The 20,041-nt window shown below is 33.6% G+C and overlaps 2 protein-coding genes and 1 long non-coding RNA gene across 4 annotated transcripts; 1 reads left to right on the top strand and 2 right to left on the bottom strand.

Moving 5' to 3' along the window:
- Positions 1 to 3,965: 3,965 nt before the first annotated feature.
- On the bottom strand, positions 3,966 to 5,453 carry LOC104902255 (probable xyloglucan endotransglucosylase/hydrolase protein 26). The gene is made up of 4 exons (XM_010689968.4): positions 5,275 to 5,453; positions 5,026 to 5,126; positions 4,759 to 4,952; positions 3,966 to 4,599 (listed from the first exon to the last, which is right to left on the bottom strand). Exons 1-4 carry the CDS (start codon positions 5,441 to 5,443, stop codon positions 4,191 to 4,193), a joined length of 873 nt encoding a protein of 290 aa, XP_010688270.1. The 5' UTR covers positions 5,444 to 5,453; the 3' UTR covers positions 3,966 to 4,190.
- Positions 5,454 to 7,230: 1,777 nt separating this feature from the next.
- Positions 7,231 to 11,098, top strand: LOC125492612 (uncharacterized). The gene is made up of 2 exons (XR_007269260.2): positions 7,231 to 7,694; positions 8,440 to 11,098. It is a non-coding gene; the product is annotated as an uncharacterized LOC125492612 (long non-coding RNA).
- Positions 11,099 to 16,977: 5,879 nt separating this feature from the next.
- Positions 16,978 to 19,704, bottom strand: LOC104902253 (protein SPEAR3). Of its 2 annotated transcripts, XM_010689965.4 has the most exons (5): positions 19,043 to 19,699; positions 18,799 to 18,939; positions 17,827 to 17,900; positions 17,565 to 17,661; positions 16,978 to 17,310 (listed from the first exon to the last, which is right to left on the bottom strand). In XM_010689965.4, exons 1-5 carry the CDS (start codon positions 19,346 to 19,348, stop codon positions 17,206 to 17,208), a joined length of 723 nt encoding a protein of 240 aa, XP_010688267.3. In that variant the 5' UTR covers positions 19,349 to 19,699; the 3' UTR covers positions 16,978 to 17,205. The 2 variants fall into 2 exon arrangements, with proteins under 2 accessions (XP_010688267.3, XP_048490737.1); XM_048634780.2 differs by lacking the exon at positions 17,565 to 17,661 and having other exon boundaries at positions 19,043 to 19,704.
- Between the last annotated feature and the right edge of the window lie 337 nt (positions 19,705 to 20,041).

Here is a 20,041-nt window from a genome sequence, read left to right as displayed (position 1 = left end):
TGCCCTTAATGGGGTTTGGAAAGGTCAAGAAGCTGTCTGAATTAGGGGAAGTATCTGCCAATAACGACCCGAACACCGTTCATTAACATAAATTAGGCATTACTATTAGTTTTCAGTTTTTGGTTTTAGGAATGTGAAAGTCATATGAATGGGGTTCTCCATATTCTGTTTTTGGTTTTTAAAAGAACTAAAATCGGGAAACAAAAACGATGACGAACAAGAAGTTAACGGTTCATGCGAACTGTGTTAGCCGTGAGTTAGCGGTTTTTCTATTCTTCTTAGAGGTGTATCATTGCTCAGACTAATAAGGATCAATAAGTAGGGGGATGGAGAGGACTGGAGATACTTCAGGAATTTTCGGGGCTAAGATTTACGCTATTCACAAATCCTGGAGATCAACTAATACCTGCTTCCTATTGTATTGTGTTTGTGGATAACATCTAGAGTGAGTATCTTTGAAAGAGTTGTCAATTGCTGTTTCTCAGCACTTGAAGTAGATGTCAATGCAATTATGTGTCTTAGCTTCCATGAATGATTCTGATAAAGTGAGTGTATTGAACTCTTATCTGGTTGTTGTTGTTGTTGCATGGCCGTCAAAGTAAAAATTGGTCCTTTTGTGCTCCTGGAACCATAATGTGTTGATATGGTAATAATTTTCAAAATTCATGATACATTAAGGAATCTGATTTATCTAAATTGCTGAAGTAGACCTCTGAAGGCCTATATGTGTAGTTCAAATCTTTTCTTGATATGCAGATTCAAGGTTATATTTCTGTCAAATGCTTCTGTTAATTTTCAGATTATATGAAAATGGGCCTGGGTAACCCAATAAGGAGGAGGAGAGTTTAGCCCACTTACAAGTTAGGAGGTTCCATCCTAAAACCAATTGGTGATAGGAGGAGTAACTCCTTATCTTATAAAGTGGTTTATTCTCTCCTCTTTCTCCAATGTGGGACACTCACAAGTGGACACTTAATGGGTTTCAACAGCTTCATTCATAAGCAATTGAGAATTTGTTAGTCATTGGTTACCCTTTTTTTAAAAGTGCAAAGTGATCTACCTGTTGACACTCATAAGAGAGCTTATCTTCCTAGGCTTTGATGCTCTATCCTTCATTTTTGGGTATGTTAATTTTTGAAAGAACATGAAAGAGGGTTAAGAGTTTGGATCACTTACAACTCACATGTACGCAACATATATCATTGGGGTCGTGTTTATGGTATGTCTGAATTGTGTCTAGACTTCTATTGGGCTCATTAGGGAGACATTTTGTTTTGTTGGGTCATTTTCTTAAATCTTGGAAGACAACTAGTTGGGAGTAGAGATGATTGAGCAGTTGAGGGCCTTTTGTTGTCTTTAGGGGGATTGTGTGCCCAATTGTTTTAAAAGACTTCCAAACACGAAATACTGCTACTACTTTCGTATACTGAAGCACGAGTAGTGAATCGTTTGAAAAATGGCAAGTCGGAAGACTAGAATACTGTAAGACGGGTTATATTGTACTACCAGTGATGATGAGGATGCATTTTTACAGTGATCTTTTGGCAACAGCGTGAATTTGTCTCAACATCGGATATTGGGAGTATCTATTATGGTCTGGATTGAATTTATGATCATTTAGCATTCACAATTATACAGATAGAAGCACATAAAGAGTATCATAGTAGTACTAATAATTGTAACAATTAACATAAGCACATGAAAAAAATTGTACTACTACTAATAACTGGCAAGCTAATCTAAAGCTACACCGGAAGATGATTATCGGCTACATCTGGGTGGACATCTTCTGATAGTAGGTGTTGATGAGTGTATGATCGAGATGGCATGATACAAATGCAGAAAGTGCAACGCTAAGACGAAGATGAAGGCAGTGTAGCAAGTTCATGAAGTCGCGAGGCCAAAGAGAAGAGAGCATGATGCACGGGTGAACATACAGGAAAACTATGGTTGGACAGAGGAGAGAAAAAATAAACTCTATCGTAAGGAGGATCGACCATTCTGAGAATGCAATTCGAAACCGAGGATAGCCAGCATTACGACGAGGGATGTTGATAGAAGTGAAAAGGAAAAGTAGAGAAAGAAGTGAAAGTAAAGAAGCTTTGAAGAGGGTTAGAACTGAAGCAGTGTAGTCTGTGAAGAAGATGCACAAATGAGGTCGAAAGAATACATTGAGAAAAGCTAATGTAAAGTATCTCATATCGTACTCAACGTTATCAGCCATGGCAGTAAAATAAAGAGGGAAGAAGTTTATATGTGAAATACCAAAATCACTAATTCATTCATTCACATTAGGATATGAAGGAATTTAAGGTGAATAATTAACATGAAAATACCAGAAGTATATATAGTTATACAGTGACGGAGGATATCACGGAATTCTGAATGTTTGTCAATAGCAACTAGCAAGTGCTCTTTTTTTTTCTACTTCTTCTTTTGGGTAAGGTGGAACATTACAATTAAAGAGAGAAAAAGTATGTAAATAGGAACATTACAATTAAATAGATAAAAGGTTTGTTAAATAGGAACATTAGGGGCTAGATGACAATGGACTACAACAAACCGAATCAAGTCAAAGTTGCTCTTTCTCCATCAAATCATGTCAACTCCCTCTACTAGATTACTTTTCAGTGGATCATAAATATTCATTATGGGAGAATATATTATTGGCAAAATTGACCTCAACACCTTGAACTATAGCGCAAGTGTACTAAACAACTCCAAATACGACTTATAGCCAGGACACCCTATAATACGGATATGGATGTGTAGTCCGTACCATAAATGAGGCTGACTGTAACACCCCAACAATTCAAAATACCTTTTCAATATAAAACTTAGAGAATTGTCAAAGCAGCATTGCCCGTGTGATAACGTATCGGCATATGCAGAATTTTGTAGCGGAAAACATAATGAATAAAATTTTTAAATAAAACTTAGTCATCCCAAATGTCAACAAAAAAAGTCAACCACAATTGTCAAAACCAACTCTAATAAATAAAGTCAACAGCGAAAAGTAAAAGTCAATTATGATAAATGATCTACACAAACTCTCCAAATCCCGAACTCATGATGCATCATCTTCAAACTTGTAGATGGTCAATGCACTATTGATCCTTAAAGACTGCTCACCAAGATAAGTCATAACAGGATTAATAAGACATTGATCAACATACACTGAAGTCGTAGACTGCAGGTTTTGGGCAATGGCGAGTCAGGTCAGGTCCAAGCCTGAAAATATCAGATTTTGTCCACGGGTCTGTGGGTCGGGCTTGTGCCTCCCAAGGGCCTCATTTGTGTTTTACGTTGTTTTTTTTTTTTTTTGGATTTTTGGCAGTTTTAGACTAAAAACAAAGAAAAGGGGCATTCGACCCATGAGCCATATAGGCGGGCTCGTGCCAGGATGGGCCTGAAATAAAAATTCTTAACCGTGGCAGTCCCACATAGCGGACAACAGGCAGGGCCGAGCCTCGAGCGGGCTCGGACAGGGGCGGACCACGTCTTGACCCGACCCATGCACACCTCTAATAGGATATATATCACATGACTTTTAAATACAAAAAATTGAAAACCACATTGATACCCTATGAGCCTTAGCTATTTATTTTTGGAAAAGTTCACAAGAGCGGTTCCACTTATTACCCATTTTCTTTTATAAGTTCCAATTATGGATTATTACCTATATATCCTAAGTTTAGCGTCTTATGATTTTTATAGGTTCTAACTTATTTATAACCAGTTTTGAAGGTAAGATTTTTAAACATTGGTCCTAATTTATAGGTATATGTCACTTGCTGGAAGTGTCCTTGATTAACTATACCATATATATCAATTTTGTTGAGTAAAGGTAAAAAACAAAAAGATATATTGGAGATTTTTTTTTTTCCAGAAATTGTGCATACCAAGCCATGGAGCAAATTCACATTGAGTGAGTATGATTAATAGTTTGTGACTTGAGAGAAAAATACTATGCAACCAAAATAGGGCCTTACAATTATGACTTTATGAGGGTACAAAGTAGAATAGCAAACAGAGAAACATTTATTTGGAGGAGATTTGAAGTATATAGGAATGAATGAATAATATTATAGAAATGAAACATTGGTACAAAATATATAGAATAATAATCTTGTCAAACATGTAGTGCCAATATATTCAGGCACCTTGTTTTTTTTGAGATGATCATCAATTTAGTACTGAGTAAGAGAACATTCTTTAGGGAAATCTCCATTAAATCTTGGGCTATCAGTGCAATAGTTATAGATCATGCACTCTCTTCTGATCCTATTCATCTCTTCGTTCTGACTAGAAGAGAGCTTGAAATACTTTTGTTTGGTCCACCAGTTGGTAGGTTTTTTCTCACTACATCTAGCAACACAGCTTTTGTCAGAGCAGTAGCAAGCATCTGCCTTGTAGTTCTGGAGTTGTGCTTTAAATGGTGCAAGGGTCCAGTCAGTCTTGACACGGCCTCCTTGTGTCGCCCAATCATCCGCGTTCCAAAAGCTTGAGTAAGCATGCATTGGTTGCGAGTCAGGGTAATTGATCTCTGAGTCATGGTAGTTTCTGAAGACTCGAATTGGTTTACCGTCTACCAACCACCTGAAAATTGCGAAATGGATAGGAAATTGATATCAGTAACTGTCAGAGAGAACATCTCAACCAAAAACTTAAGCTGATGGTTGAAAAAATCCGACATGGTATCCTTATTCAGGGTTTTGGGGGGGGGGGGGGGTTAGATGGCGTGTTAGAATAACTTACACGACTTGGTAGAGGTTCCAGAAGATGGTGTAGTAGTGATAACCATCAGCTGGGTTGAACCAAGGCTTGAATTGTTGTTCGCGCTTACCAAATCCTTGTGTGTAAATGTTGGTGTGGATTGTGTAAGGCTCCCCTGTAACATTTCCAAGGAACTCGAAATCTACCTCGTCATGGGTGTCACCATCTGAAGATAGCTGCAGGATCACAAAATTTTAGCACTACATCTTTGAAAAATTTATGATCATCAGACAATACGACATCACTTACATAGAAGGTAGTGACGGTTCCAGCAGAGTTCCCAGAGGGCAGCTTGATTCCAACAGTAATAGATCCATACATGTAACCAGACTTTGATTTTATTCCACTACCTGATAATTCAAAAACAGACACATTTTTTGGTGTCAGATTGATTCAAGTCTTTGACAAGGTTACATATATATATATACAAGTAATATCATGGAAATGGAGAATGTGTTGTGTGTATATATGTATGTATGTATGTATGTATGTACGTACCTCCAGTTTTATTCAACCCCAGATAAACGTTGTCAGGGGCTGTATATCGGCCACCACCAGCACTCCAGTAGAAGACAGTTTCATCTGAAAATGTGGCACAAACTGAGCATATTTGAACAGCAATAGCAGAAGCAAAGAGAGCTATGAGAATTGTTCTATGGTTTCCCATATCTCTGTTATTGTTTATTTTCTATGTTTTGAGAGTTACTATTACTGTATGATGCTTCTTCCATTGGTCTGTCATAGCTTATATAGCTTCGTGGAATGCATTGTCTTATTGGACGACTACCATGTTAATTAACAAATATATGTTCTTGTTAGATTCTTTGAAAAGGTCTTGATTTATGTCTTCTCTATATTTTTTTTTAGGTTTGTTGGCCTCTCTCTCTTTCATTTGATGGTTCTTGACAAAAGCTTGGTCTTTTTACTTTTCATATTAACTCTGAAGATCAAGTCACTTGCATTTAGGATAGGGTCCATCTTTTTACTTTTATATATCTATGTAATTCAGACTATTTATCACGACCTATGTTGTTCGGACTCTTCATTTCACCTCAAGTACCCGTGTCGGATCCTCAACACTCGGACATGGGTGGGACACTTGGACACTTTGTTTTGGGCTAAGAAATAGAAAAGATTCCAAAAAATAGCCGAATCGGACACTTGGACATGTACTCGTGTCGGACATGGGTACCGAGTCTGAGCAACATAGATCACGACTTTGGATCATTCGACCCTTCATATTGCGCTAAAATGATGTGGATTTTTCACCAAAATTGCAAGTCAGACACATACCCGTATTTGACATGAGTAACCAAATCCAAGTAACATAGTTTCTAGATATTATATTGGAATCTATACTATTATTTATTGGGTGGTGGACTGGTGGTTATTGGCGGAGGAAGGTTGGTTTAAGGTAAAATTAGGCTCATGTAATTGCCCTCTTGGAATTAAGCTAATAATTAAAGGTAATATTATGTTAATGACATCCTTAAAATGCTACTCACTAACACCCCAAGGACTTGTGTAAATTTTTTAATGTCATATTGTCTCATTATTCATGCCTTTTTGGTCTTGTATTGGACGTATATTGGTTCTTTTAAGGTCGTTTCCAACAATATAAAACAACCTTTTACAACTAATAAGATAATATCAGCTTGTCAAGTTGAAAAATATGACATATATGAGGCATGGTTTCCCTCATTATTTTTTGTTGGGTGCTATTCATTAGTAGTTGTTGTGTGAGACAGAGATATGGTGAGGTAGTGTGGCATTTACAATTGGGCTCGGGTTATGTGGTGATTTATAATGAGAGACGGGTTAACACTTAACATATTATGTCGTATGATACGTACATGAGACTGTCTCATACTAGGAATGACTTGCTATCGTTATAAAGTCCACCCAAAAAATCCATCTCCTAACACATTTCTTTTCTAACTAAAATAACAATCGATAACTTAACAACAATTCATATCCTAAAACTCCGTCCTTATCTAAGTGTTCAAACTAACAAAGGTCCGAAAGACAGTAATTGGACAGTCGAATATATATGAATCACATGAAAGAGAATAAAACATAAAATTTAAATATTTCACCATGTAGTATATGTTTTTCTCTCTAATAACTTCTGTTAAAAATTAATTTTATCAACCATAATCTCAAACTATTATTTCTGATTAATATAATATCCTATGTACATTGTATATAGTCAAACTTTTCATAATATTATCATCTTTCTTACATCTCATAGTACAATGTTATGTGTGCTATGACTTTGTCACAAAGCTGAAACGCGTTAATGGACGTGCAGTAGACTAAAATTTTATGTGCATAAGAAAAATTGCAGGCATGGATGGTAAAAACGTGCAGACATTGTAGCATTTTGATGCTATGAGCTGGTAGTTTGGTCAAATACTTAAAAACAAATTTGTAGTTTATACTTCAATATTATATACTGTAGTCGGCCAAATGAAAGAGACATAGTTGGTAAATGAAAAGAGACATGTTATATGTATATATTTTATGATCAATGAAAGTGAGATTAGAGGGTATTTATCTGATCTCTTGCTAATAAGTCATTTTCCTCTACTTTCTTACGCTTCTATGATAGTGTTGTTTCCTTGTGTTTGCGTGAGTGATTGTTGTTTCGGCGATACTCACAAGTGGGCATTTAATGGGTTTCAACACACGCTAAATACTTTCTATGAACAAGTACAACGACGTTGTGTAATCTTGGTTTTCATGGCGCCAATAGTATGCCTATTCAGGTATATTTATTATGTATGCACGACGATGTTGTATGATGTGGTAGAGATGATACTTGTAAGTTCTAGTTCTGTGGACATTCTTATGTGAGTCTGCAAACTGTTTATATCAGCTTCTTGATCTGATTCAGTTCTATTGACAACAAATAAGAGGTTAGTTCTTTTATTTTTGTGTTCTTGATTTAATGCTAGTATCAATTCATTTGCTTTATTTGCATCTAAGAAATGATCTTGTGAGCTTCAGGATTTAGATAAGTTGCTGATTTCGATATATATATGAATCTCTTTTCTTTGTTTCATTACAATATACTCCCTCCGTATCTTTTAAATGATCAGACTTACTTTTTCATGGTCGTCAATGCACATTTTCTATCACTACTATATTTGATAGATGTACTTCTAGTAAAAATTATAAAAAGAGTTTGTATATATACATACAAGTTCAACAAGATCCGAGTTGATAATGTTTTGATATGGTTATTAGTGATAATCTGTAGTCCGAGTTTCAACCTTCAATTATAAAAGCCGAAATGTTAAGTGTGTAAGTGTAACCATCATAAAAATAAAAAGGGTGGCTTATTTTTGAAATGAATGTTGTTTATCATAAATTCCATCAGTATAAATAGCTTGATTTTATCAGGAATATGTACAATGTCATAGATTCTGAATCCATTGGTTGAGAACAAGGGCTTATTTATACTTTGTAAAAACTACATTGTTGGAACTACATTACATAACAGTTACATTAATATGCAAAAAAAAGAAAAGAAAACATACCAAAACTTGAAACTACAGAGTATGAAGATCAGAAGAAGAAGCCTTTATCTTTATCTTTTTCAATTTACATTTCTGAATGGTTGATTAAATAACAAACTCTGAACTCTGTTAACTGTTTCAGTGCAGCTGAATCCAGGAAGCAGCACCAGGAACACCGCGATAATTAACAAAGAGAAGGTAATAGCCAGGAGGTGCAACCTCACCAGAAGGTGGTGCCTCAACCTGTAACTGATAGGCAGCACGTTGTTGAGGGACAACACTAGTAACTTTCAATACAAGAAGCCTTTGGTTCATGGAGTAACCGTGGGTAGTAAAAGGCGGCTTGTAAAGAGTTACCATTATATCTTTCTGCTGCACTGCAGGAGCAAAGATGTTACATGTAATCTGAATAGTTTGTGCATAACCAATGACTTTGTTTCCCAAGTGAACCTTCTTAGGCTTGAACTTGTCTAAAGCCGGATCAAGGTAAGGAGGGCTGAATTTCTCAACTCGAAGCTCAGTTGGGAATTTAACACCCTGGAATTTGTATCCTGGGTTTGTGTTACTTCCTGCTACAAGAATTTTACCTTCTGCTAGGACTGCAGATGTTGAATGGTACATTCGCGCTATAGTTGTTGCTTCTAAGACCTTAAATCTGTTCCCATTTGGCTTGTTGGGGCTGTAAAGAAATGGGGTTAATATAGGATCTTCAGCAAATTCCCAACCAGAAGCTCCTTTTTTAGCTCCATTTAGGATTAGAATTTCACCATTTGGTAAGTTTAACATGTCACTCATTATCCTAGCTGCTGGCATTGTTTCGATTTCCCATTTAGCAGCAGGGTCTAGTACCTTGATCCTTCCACATGTGTCCAATGCTGGAAGGAATATCTTCTCCTTTTCGGCCTTACCAAACGCTAATGGCTGTCCACCACCACAAACAACTACTTCTATGTCTAGTTTACCACCATTTTGTAGGTTGATTGGGAGGATGGCGGTAGTGGCAGACCCAGGATAGTTACGCGCTCCACCTGGTAAGTCAGGGTACTTCCTGACTATCTTGTTAGTTCTTACATCTAAAAGGATTGATCTGTAGTTGGCTAAGATGAAGAAATTTCCATCTGGAGCTAGGTGAACAAATGGGTATAGGTTGTTTTCATGGAGGTCTGTTGTCTCGAAAAGGAATGGAAGATCAATTCTTCCGGGGCTTGCTTGGTCTATTGGAACTACAAACTCGTAGTTGAAGGCTCGTCGTCCTCCAAGGACTATGTAACGTCCATCAGCTAGCTGTGCTTGAGTCCCATACCACCTTACATCTGATAAATTTACCTTCGATTCTTTCCAATCACATGTAGGACAGGAGTCGTAGAAGCGAGTTTTTCGTTCACCATCGAACCAACCACCGGTGTTTATCAAGGTACCGTCTGGTGCTAGCCCTCCACTTGAGCACCATGGATCACTCTCTACCTGGAAACAATAAGGTTCACAATATTTAATTTTGTTTGTTTCAATGTTATGATACAAAATTACTCCCTCTGTCTCAAAAAGATTGTCTTGTTTGACTTTTACAGTGTTTCACCAGACACAGATTTAACCAATACTTTGACCATTCTAGTCCGAAAAACATAATATAAACATACTTTTATGTAACTACTTCTTTACCAACAAATATAACATTGTCTATAGCAAAAAAATTGCACATCTTTAAACAATACAAATCAAAGGACAAAAGATGCACAAGTTTTTGAATGAACTCATGTCTATGATCAACCATGTCCATAGAAATCTTTACCTATCGATAAATGTGAAAAGTCAAAAGGAGTAAACTAATAAAAGACGGAGGGAGTATATACTAGTTCATGTTGCATGCAATATTCCAAGACATAGATAAATGGCATATAAGATTATAAGGTACTATGATAAAGTACTACTATATATATATATATACCTTGAGTGTTCTAACATTGTTGGTTTGAAGATCATATTCAACAGCGTGTGCGTAACAATCAAATACATCTGTTGTGTTGTAAACAAGGCGACAACGACCTTTAGGTAATTCAATGCTTGATTTTCCCAAAGAAGTTGCATCAAACATAACAAGTTTATTAGTAGGCATAAGTTGCAAATGCATTGCAGAAACACCAGAGTTTGGAGAAACTATTTCCCATTTTCCTGCATAATTTGTCTGTTCCATTTCTGCTGGTTGTCCAACTTGTTGTTGTAATGGCTTATTTTGTTCTTTAGGTAACTCTGCTTGATTACCTTTTTTTGTGGGCATGTCTTTTCCTTGATCATCACCTTGTTTTCCTGGCAAAGTTTGTTCATCTTTTCCTTGATTATTGTCTTTTTTATCACCTTTAGGTAAATCATAACTTTGTTGCTCATCTTGTTCTTCTTCTTGTCGTTGTCGTTCAACGATTTCTTCTTCCTTATCTTTATCTTTATCTTTATCTTTATCTCTTCGCGGCCTTCCAAGACCGCGAAGAAGGCCACCTAATCCTCCTCCAAGCCCAGGGAGATGGCGAACCCCTGTTTGTTGTTGATCATTGTCATTTTGGTTATCACCCAAGAAAAATTGGGCTGAGGAGCATACAAAGAGAAGAGAAAGAATGAGTATGAAATTAATGATCAATGGAGATGAAGTAGACATTATTATTATTATTATTATTATTGTTACAATGTTATTTACAAGGAACAAAATATAAGCTAAGCTAAGTATATATACTTATGAAGGGAAAAAACAAAAGAAAAACTCTATGTTTCTCTTGTTTGCTTTCCCCCTTGTTGATGCATTAATTATTCTACCCTTGTTGTTGTTGTTTGTTGATGATTAAATTTAGTTTTCCCTCTAATTTTTCTTAATTTGACTTCTTTATACTCTTTGTTTTTGAGGGTTATTTTTGCTTTCTTTGGACATTATGTTCAATTATTGGTTGCCTTTGTTTGTTGCAATATTCACCTGGATGAACTAAGGTGGTGCCCAAAAATAGTGGATGGTGAATGGTGTTTTTTAGCTATTTCTAGCAAAGTTATATGAGGATTTAGAGGGTGCGTGATTTTCTTGTAATCTAATTTAATTCACCCAAATGTGGCATGGTAAAGGATAAATTGGTATGCCACAAATTAAACTTTGTTAAGTGTGTGACTAAGAAAATTAAGACAGATATTTGATAGCTTTATTAAGTTTTGTAAAATCTTGGTGTGCCAAAAAATCTAGGGAAGTTGCCATACTAGTTTATGGGATGAACATATATCAACTCAAATGCTCCGGTTCTTATATACCCAAGTTTGAGGGGAGTATAAATATATATACAATTTCTTCGTTTTTTAATAAATACTCATGTCATATTGACTGGGTATATTTGTTGACAGCACAACTTTGACTATCAATATCTTTAATTATATATCATCAATTTTTTAAAGAAAAAAATCGTATTTTTAAAATATACATTGAGATTAACCCAACAACAACTGAAATAATGACATTTATCTTTGAAAATAGTAAATATATATGGTCAAAGTTGATATCGAAATAGTATAAAATATGATATATCTATTAAGGAGCGAGGAAAGTAAATCTCAACGTGGTCTTATCGTCGAATTGATAATAGCGAAGTAGTTTCTATAATAGCGAAGTAGTTTCTAAATTTATATGTTAGCTATCCTCCATCCTTTTGTATCATGCGGGTTATTCTTAACAACTTGAATTATACAATGTATGCCAATTTTACAAATGTGTATCACATTTCTAATTATTGTATTGAAAATTTTTAGACATTTTACATTTTGCTTCTGTTATATAGAGTGCATTTAGTTGAATTTTTCAATGAAATTAAATTAAATGAAAAACAACTTCTTATTTTTTTAAAAAAATTGGAAACAGAGAAAGACTGATAGGATATAAAGTAATTTTGGAACTTAAACCATAAGCTTAAACTTTCGTTTGAATTGGTCCGTTATCAAAGACCCTACTAATAAATCAATGTGTCTTGCTGGTCAAATCAGTCCAACTTAACTAGTTCGAGTAGAGGAGAAAAGGATTAACATAATTCTTACCTTTAAAGCATCCCTAGTGAAGCTTTATCCAGAGCAAGCTATTAAGGGGAGCAACCTGAGCGACAACTCAGGGCCCCACCTTTGAGAAAGTGGATCGTAAACTATTAAAAAAAAGTTTTGGAAGGTTATGTTTTTCTTCTAATTTAACTTCTTCCATCTCCAGCTTTTTCTCTCATTTTATTTAGTTCTCAACTTTTCAATAGCTATGGCTCATAATATTTTTTTTCCTATCTATTCTTTTTAGTTAAACCAACAACCATGTCAATGATTTATATCTTGTCTTTTCCCCTTTCTCCCATATTAAATTCTTGAGGTGGCCGGCATTTTGTACAGTTGACAGAAAAAATTTCGACAATTTAAATTAATTTCTAACAATATATATGAGGGCAAAAATTCCAATAATATCAAGGCGTGAATTTCGGTAAATATGTCTCTAAAATTTAGGGACCCGTTTTTTAGTTTTCACTTTGGGCCCTGAAAATATCCGAAACGGGCACTAGTTTTATCCCATGACTTCAAAATAATAAGCAACATTTCTTGCTACTAGGCCACATCGGTGGAATAGGATGAGGGTGTGAGTTAGAGGCTTTATAAAAGAAACCTTTCACTCCCGAACTCTCTACCATTGGCCTGCTACTACTTGCTTGGCTATGCAATAACAAATGTTAGTTATTGGGCCTTCGAACTGCTAAACGTTCGGGTCTAATGAACTATGACCTTAGACTTGCTTAGGATTGCAATTTTTGGACTTAAGCTCGAGCTTAGTTAGGTTCTGTTTTTGTTTGGCTCGTTAACATCCCAAAGCGAGCCTAAACGAGCTCACAAACCGAGCCTAAACGAGCTCATGAGCGAAATCGAGCCTAAACGAGCTCATGAGTCGAACTCGAGCCACAAATTCTAATCACGAGCTCGAGCCGAGCCGAGCCAGTGCTATTCGGGCTCGGCTCGCTCGATAAGCACCTCGGCCCACACTAATCAATGCAGGAGAAACTCTAATGGTCATTGTTAATATCGCAACATCATTTAAGCACACGAATATATTTACTACACATAATATCAAAATTAGACTTCAATGTTTTAAACACAACTACACAAGTCATTAGTCACTAAGTTAGGTATCTATGTCATCAAAATTAATTAAAAAGAAAGTTAGGTGACTATTAAAATAGCACTATTTTTTTTTTGATGGCCAAAAAGGCACTAAATTGAACTAACACAATAGTAATTATCGCTTAAAATCATTTCCTTTCTCCCCTCTGAAAAAAAAATAGAAAAGAAAAACCATCTCCTTTCTAAATCCATAAGTAACAACGTGGCGATTTGGGCCCAATTAAAGAAAGCCCATATCTTCTTACGCCTCTCCTTCACTTTATCATGGCGGTTTTCCATACGGACCTCATTTAGCCCATTAGCCCACATAATGTCTTTCTCATTCATTTATCAGATATTTAAATTAAACAAGAGATTGAGACTTGTCATAACAAGTCTTAGTGATTCCTAATATTAATCAAGCTCCTAATACTTTGGTGATAAAATATTGAACATAAATAGTAAATTACTTACTTTTTTTTCAATAAAATATAAGTTGCGTTCAGTGGAGAATTTTTACAGGACTCATATAGGACAATATGTACTAATGGACCCCTGAGTGTTACATGGGCATTTTCAAATTCTAAGGACATATTAGATTTGCCAAAATGAAGTTAATCTTGCAAAACTTCGTAGCAAAATCATCTTCGAAAATATACTCTATCATACAAAATTTTCAAATAACTAATTTATAAAGATAAAAAATAAAATAAAAAGCAAGTTCAAACGATTCACCCATCCAAAATCATCTAAAATTTCCATCTATTAATTATAAACAAATTGAAAAAAGGAGAAAAAAATAACATTAGAACAAGACGTGCCTAAGCCTCAATTATAGGCCGCTAGTGAGAAAAATCTTTTCTTTTTTTTCGTAATCTCTAGTTATATATTGAGAATGGAAAGATTTTGAAAAATCAGAGAACGAATTCAAGTCCAGCACCAACGGTTAGGGCCTGTTCTTTTCGGCATAAAACAACTGAACTAAAGTGAAATGAATAGTGATATGTGAGAGTCAAAGTATCGCCAAGAGCCGAACTGAACTGATCTGAACCGAACCGAACCGATCTGAACTGAACTGAATTGAACTGAATTGAATGAACTGAACTAAACTGAACTGAAAATAAGCTTTGGAGAACAGACCCTTAGTATTTGCTGAATAGGAAAATACAGAGGTCTTTTAGTAATTTAGCTTTTTTTTTTACTTGCATTAAGAAAGGAGTTGTTCCATATTGAAAATGATTTTCTCAAGTTGTGCCCTATATAATTTCAAAATTGCATTAATTAAGAACAAGATGCAGTGAAAGTTAGGCAAATTACAATTTTGAATGTTATAGACAAAAATTACAACTAGGAGTCTTCTACTCATTCCTTTGACTTTTTAAGATTGACACATTTTTACTTTCTATGAACCCTGATTATTCACTTTATAAGCTTTCCGTTTCTTCCATAATGCACAAATCAAAAGAAGATGCACGTGAATCATAAATCATAGTGCATGTCATACGAATCAAGTTTATACCAATAACAGTACTTAAAAAGGAAAAAGGATCAAGTCACAAGGAAGCAAATTAGCGTATGAAGTACTCTCTCTGTTTTTTTTTTCATCGTTCTCACTTAAAATCTCAACACTAGTAAAAAATGTGCACAGGAAAGTGATACAGTATTTAAGTTCAAAAATGTGTATTGAGAAGATATGCACAAAAAAGTGAGAAAGATAAAGAAAACAGAGAAAATATTGGATATTTGGATAACAAACCCTAAAATTTTCTTCACCTTCTAAAAAAAGTAAATGAATCATCCCAACAATTAACGCATAAAAGAAGGAAAGAAGGAAATCTTATTATAACTATTGTTCCTTCTTTTTTTACAATCATTTGACTATATCGTCGAGCTATTCATACAAATTAACTGTATAATAAGTTATTAGTATAAATAATGATAACAATAACAACAACAAAAAATAAAATAAAATAATAATAATAAAAGGAGATCCTGTTACCAAATTAAAATGTTCTTCAAATCTTTTTATACCTTAAACTCATTGACAAAATAGATATGAGTTTTGCCAATTTAATTAGCTTCTAGTATAAAGCAAAAAAAATGTATTCGCTCAATTGTCTATAAAGTTTGAACATTTAAATGTTTTCCAACCAATATTATGATTTATGATATTATTATCTAAACGTCTATTATCTACTACAATCACTATCTTGCCAAATAATACTTAAAAATCCAAAAAAAAATCTACTCTAACTTTTATCCGCTACTTAGAAAAGCTAATGCCGAATATATAATTTGTTCTAGTGGCTGGTGCATACTCCTATAATCGTATAAAATTTTGAGGAGAAAAGGAATAAGATCCACCTTGATTAACATTAATGATGTCATATCAGTAATCTTATGTAGGTACGAGTTATGCTTTACACCAACTGATTCGAGAGATTAGACTGACAATTTCTACCTCTGCTGTACCTACTTTAGCAAAGTAAACAACTGTTTGATGCATTTAAAAGCACGTAAATCGTTTAAAGCTAACAGTTAAGTTTGATTAAATGTTAAACTTTTTCCTGATGTTGTCTCCCAGATTAAACATTTATCAATTTCATCTTTTGGTCTATATGAAGCCACATAGAAAGATGATTATGTGCATAGTCTTTTCAGTAACAAAAATTATTAAAAGAGACGGTCTAATTTTAATATAAATATAGACTTAGTCACTAAATGAATTAAACTAGTCACTGAAAAAATTATCCTAGTCACTATTTGATTAATTTTCTTTTTAATATCGGGCTTATCATTGGGAAAAATTTAATAATTGTACCTAATCTATACAAATATATTAAAAGGCGTGCAAAAACAAGAAACTGTGCCACGTGGCGCTCTCCATAGGGAGTTTTAGTTCATGTAATTAATCCATGTACAATAAAAAATTAAGAAATTGCATAGTATAGGATTTGATCTCAAGACCTCAAGTACATATAGTAAAGTTTTAACCACTAGGCTAAGTTGTATTTTGTGTAATTATCATAAAGTATTATATCAATAAATGGATTTTTTTCTTATCCGAGGCATAACTCGGGCCTAATAACTAGTTACTATCTAATTGCAATACTTCATAAATTCACTATATATATACTAATCAAACCAAATCGTTTATGTATTAATATGTACGTAAAGCTAGTATGAATCCTCCCTCCGTTTTTTTTAGTTTATCAATTTATTTCCTTTTTGCAAAGTTTAATATTTTTTACCATATATTTTAAACTAATACATAAGATTATATATTATCATGTGAAATCTTGTTAGATTTGTTTTAATATATAGATCTAAGATATTATTTTTTTTCATTATTTATATTAGTACATAATTTAATTGAAGATATGAAAAGTGATCGGGAGAAAATCCCTCGCTCTTAATGCATATTTTCAAGATTTTATTTTTAAATATTATCACTAATAGTTAATTATTGATATTAATAGTTAGAATTGTGCATTTGCAATCCGTAAAAATCATGACATTGCAATTGAAACAAAAAGTATGACGGTATAATGGCTTATTATTTACTGTGAAAAGACTTTCAGTTGAATCACAAATGTGTTTAACTAAATTTTACAAATGTGGCTGAAAGCAATAAACTTTTTGTCATTTTTTCTGTACCTATTGACAAATAATCTGTGGTTAATTTTTTTCTCTTGTGCAAAAGCGATAATTATAAATACTACCATAATCCTAGTTGAATCTAGGAAACTAAACAATTTACTAAAAGCTACAATTTAAGCTCCAAATCCAGTTCTTCATTTTCGCTTGAATCTAAATTCTGGCAGCTCGAACTCCTTGATTCGAACAAATTGTTCCTTCTATTGTTTTGTTGCTGTAGAAAAATTGCCATATTATGCATGAACATTAGTTTATAGTTGAAAAAAATATCAAATTAAAGGTATGTTTTCTTCGACATAAAATAGCTAAACTGAACAGAAATGTATAGTGATATGTGACCGTAAAAGTATTATCCAGAACTGAATTGAACTGAACTGAATTGAACTAAAAATAAGTTGAGGAAAATAAGTTCAAAAAATATATGTTAACCAATTCTTTAGAATCAATAGAATTACATTATCATTATACCTCAACATGGCTTAGAAGGTGCCTAGTGACCATGCCTGATTGTTGAGTGTATGGTTGAGTCTCCGGCATACCGCGAAAATTGTTATTAGGGTTCCATCTAATTCAAGAGTACAAAACAAATAATTTTAGTTTCATAGCAATAAGATAAATTTCATAGTTAAATTTTGTATGAGATTTAGAAAAAAAATAATCTTGAAAAATAACTTATATAACATTCTTAAATGGGGAATAAATCTTAATTAGCTGGCAAATACAAAAATACCTTGCTGTATTGATTGACTGATGTTCATGGTATCTTATGTTGCTGGTCCTTTCCATATGATTTCCCATTGCCATCTACATTAGTATTTCATGATCACACATGATATATTTAATTAAATACAACAAAACTATATGATCTAAAGAAATATATATAAACAAATACTAAATTACTGAGCAAATTAATCTATAATGTAGTAAATTAAGATTTTAGTACCATTAAGAGGAATGTGTTGTTATCTGCTTTAGAACTATGAAAATCTATGTACATAAACTTTTTTTCTAGGTAAATTTATACACCATTCTCGAAAATAGGGATTTCTTTTTTACTATAACGCTTAATGTTGTATCACAATATTAAAAAACTAGTTACACCCAAAAAGAAAAAGATGATTTTGAGAGAAATAAAATATATATATATATATATATATATATATATATATATATTATTTCAAAAATTATTAAAAGAGACGGTCTAATTTTAATATAAAAGTAGATCTAGTAACTAAATGGATTAAATTAGTCATCGAAAGAAATTAACTTAGTCACTATTGGACTTACCATTGCCTAATTTTAATTTAAAAGTAAGCGGTCTATCATTTACACCCCCCCAACTTCTCCATGACTAAAATCCAGAAGCTAAGAAATTAATCATGGCCAGAACTTTAATGTCACCTTCATTCTCTTCGAAATCTAGGTCAGTCTATAGACAAATTAAACAACATAATAAAATGTCATATTGGGAATAATTTTTCCTACATAAAAAAATTAACCTTTTTTCACCAAATGTCCGAATTTTCACGAAATTCACTAGATAACCTCCCACTTTTCAAAATATACCTGTTACCTCTCAATTTCAACATAATACACCCAAATACTCTTAGTGACTAACAGTGTTAACTGCCATTAGTCATTAACATCATACTATTTGAAAGTACTCCATATTTTCAGAAGGTGATCAAACTAATTGACATACCATATAATTATTAGGATGATGGTGGTAACCATAAGAAGATGACGGAATCGAAGGCGACGAATAACAAAAAGGTGGCGGCGGCGGCGGTGGTGGTGGTGCTAGTTGATACCCAACTTGAATCCTCATATCTTCTGGAACATGCTACATGATCCAAAAAAAAAAAAAACATTCAAACATTCTATCATAACAAAATAATACTAATAAATAACACAAGTATTAATCATATGATTAAGGAAAAATTTACCTGATAAGTAGGATTAAGGAAATGATGAGGAACTTGATGATGAGGAAGAATGCCACAACTAGCCATTTGACTATGCAATCTTATCTTCTCTAATTGAGCAACTCCAAGACCTCTTTGAGGTTGTTTTGGTTTATCAGAATTATTATTATTATTACTAGTATTATTATTATTATTACTATTACTATTATTATTATTATTATTACACTTATTCTTGCCTTTTTTTGCTGAAGAAGTTGAATTTCCAGATTTCTGATCATTGTTTTTCATGTTGTTGTTGTTTGGTTGATTACCAATGTAACTTCCCATAACCTTAATTCTTTTGTTTTGATTTTTCTCTCAATTTTTTTTTTCTTTCAAACTTACAATGAAAGAAATATTGACTTTGACTTCACCCACAACTTGAGATTCATCCCTTTTTAAAGCTTCACCCCCACCCACCCCTTAAGTAACTATTGCTTGGCTGGATGAGATTTTGGAGATTTATTAGTATATATATTCACAATTATACATGGATTTCTTTGCTCTTTTTATGATATATGTCCTATTTTGTAACATAAGGGAATTCTGTAAGAAATATATTTCAATTTTTTGTTATTAAGGAGGGGATGTTTAGGGTGAGGGAGATTACATGCCATTTTAGGGTTTTTTTTGTTATGTTTAGGAGGGGTAATTACTAATTACAAAATCATATTTCTATGATGTGCGTATTTAAAAAATTTACGAACTAAATAGTTGACATCGAGACAAATACATGAACATATATAGTCTGAAGCAAGGTTTACGTGAGACAAGCGTCATTGTCATATACTAAATTTGCAAATGTTACTGATCCTTTGATAGATAGGTATTTTTTTTCCCCTTATAAGGTGACTTTGAATATGTGGGAATACTTTTTTACGTTTCTAGAGGATGATTTTTACCGATTAAATTACAGCATTTGTTATTAATCAATATAGACTCTTGGAGCGCGTGGTATGAATTTGATGTGTACATATGTAC

Source organism: Beta vulgaris, chromosome 8 (genome assembly GCF_026745355.1).
Source record: "Beta vulgaris subsp. vulgaris cultivar EL10 chromosome 8, EL10.2, whole genome shotgun sequence".
NCBI lineage: Eukaryota > Viridiplantae > Streptophyta > Magnoliopsida > Caryophyllales > Amaranthaceae > Beta > Beta vulgaris.
This window is presented reverse-complemented; position numbering and strand designations above follow the sequence as displayed.

Coding starts and splice junctions, on each gene's coding strand:
- LOC104902255 (XM_010689968.4), bottom strand. CDS start 5,443: ATGGGAAACCATAGAACAATTCTCATAGCTCTCTTTGCTTCTGCTATT. Junction 5,127..5,274: donor GGGGTTGAATAAAACTGGAG/GTACGTACATAC, acceptor TTGAATTATCAG/GTAGTGGAATAAAATCAAAG. Junction 4,600..4,758: donor TGGAACCTCTACCAAGTCGT/GTAAGTTATTCT, acceptor CGCAATTTTCAG/GTGGTTGGTAGACGGTAAAC.
- LOC104902253 (XM_010689965.4), bottom strand. CDS start 19,348: ATGGGAAGTTACATTGGTAATCAACCAAACAACAACAACATGAAAAAC. Junction 18,940..19,042: donor TCCTTAATCCTACTTATCAG/GTAAATTTTTCC, acceptor TGGATCATGTAG/CATGTTCCAGAAGATATGAG. Junction 17,311..17,564: donor ACCTTCTAAGCCATGTTGAG/GTATAATGATAA, acceptor ATTTTTCTACAG/CAACAAAACAATAGAAGGAA.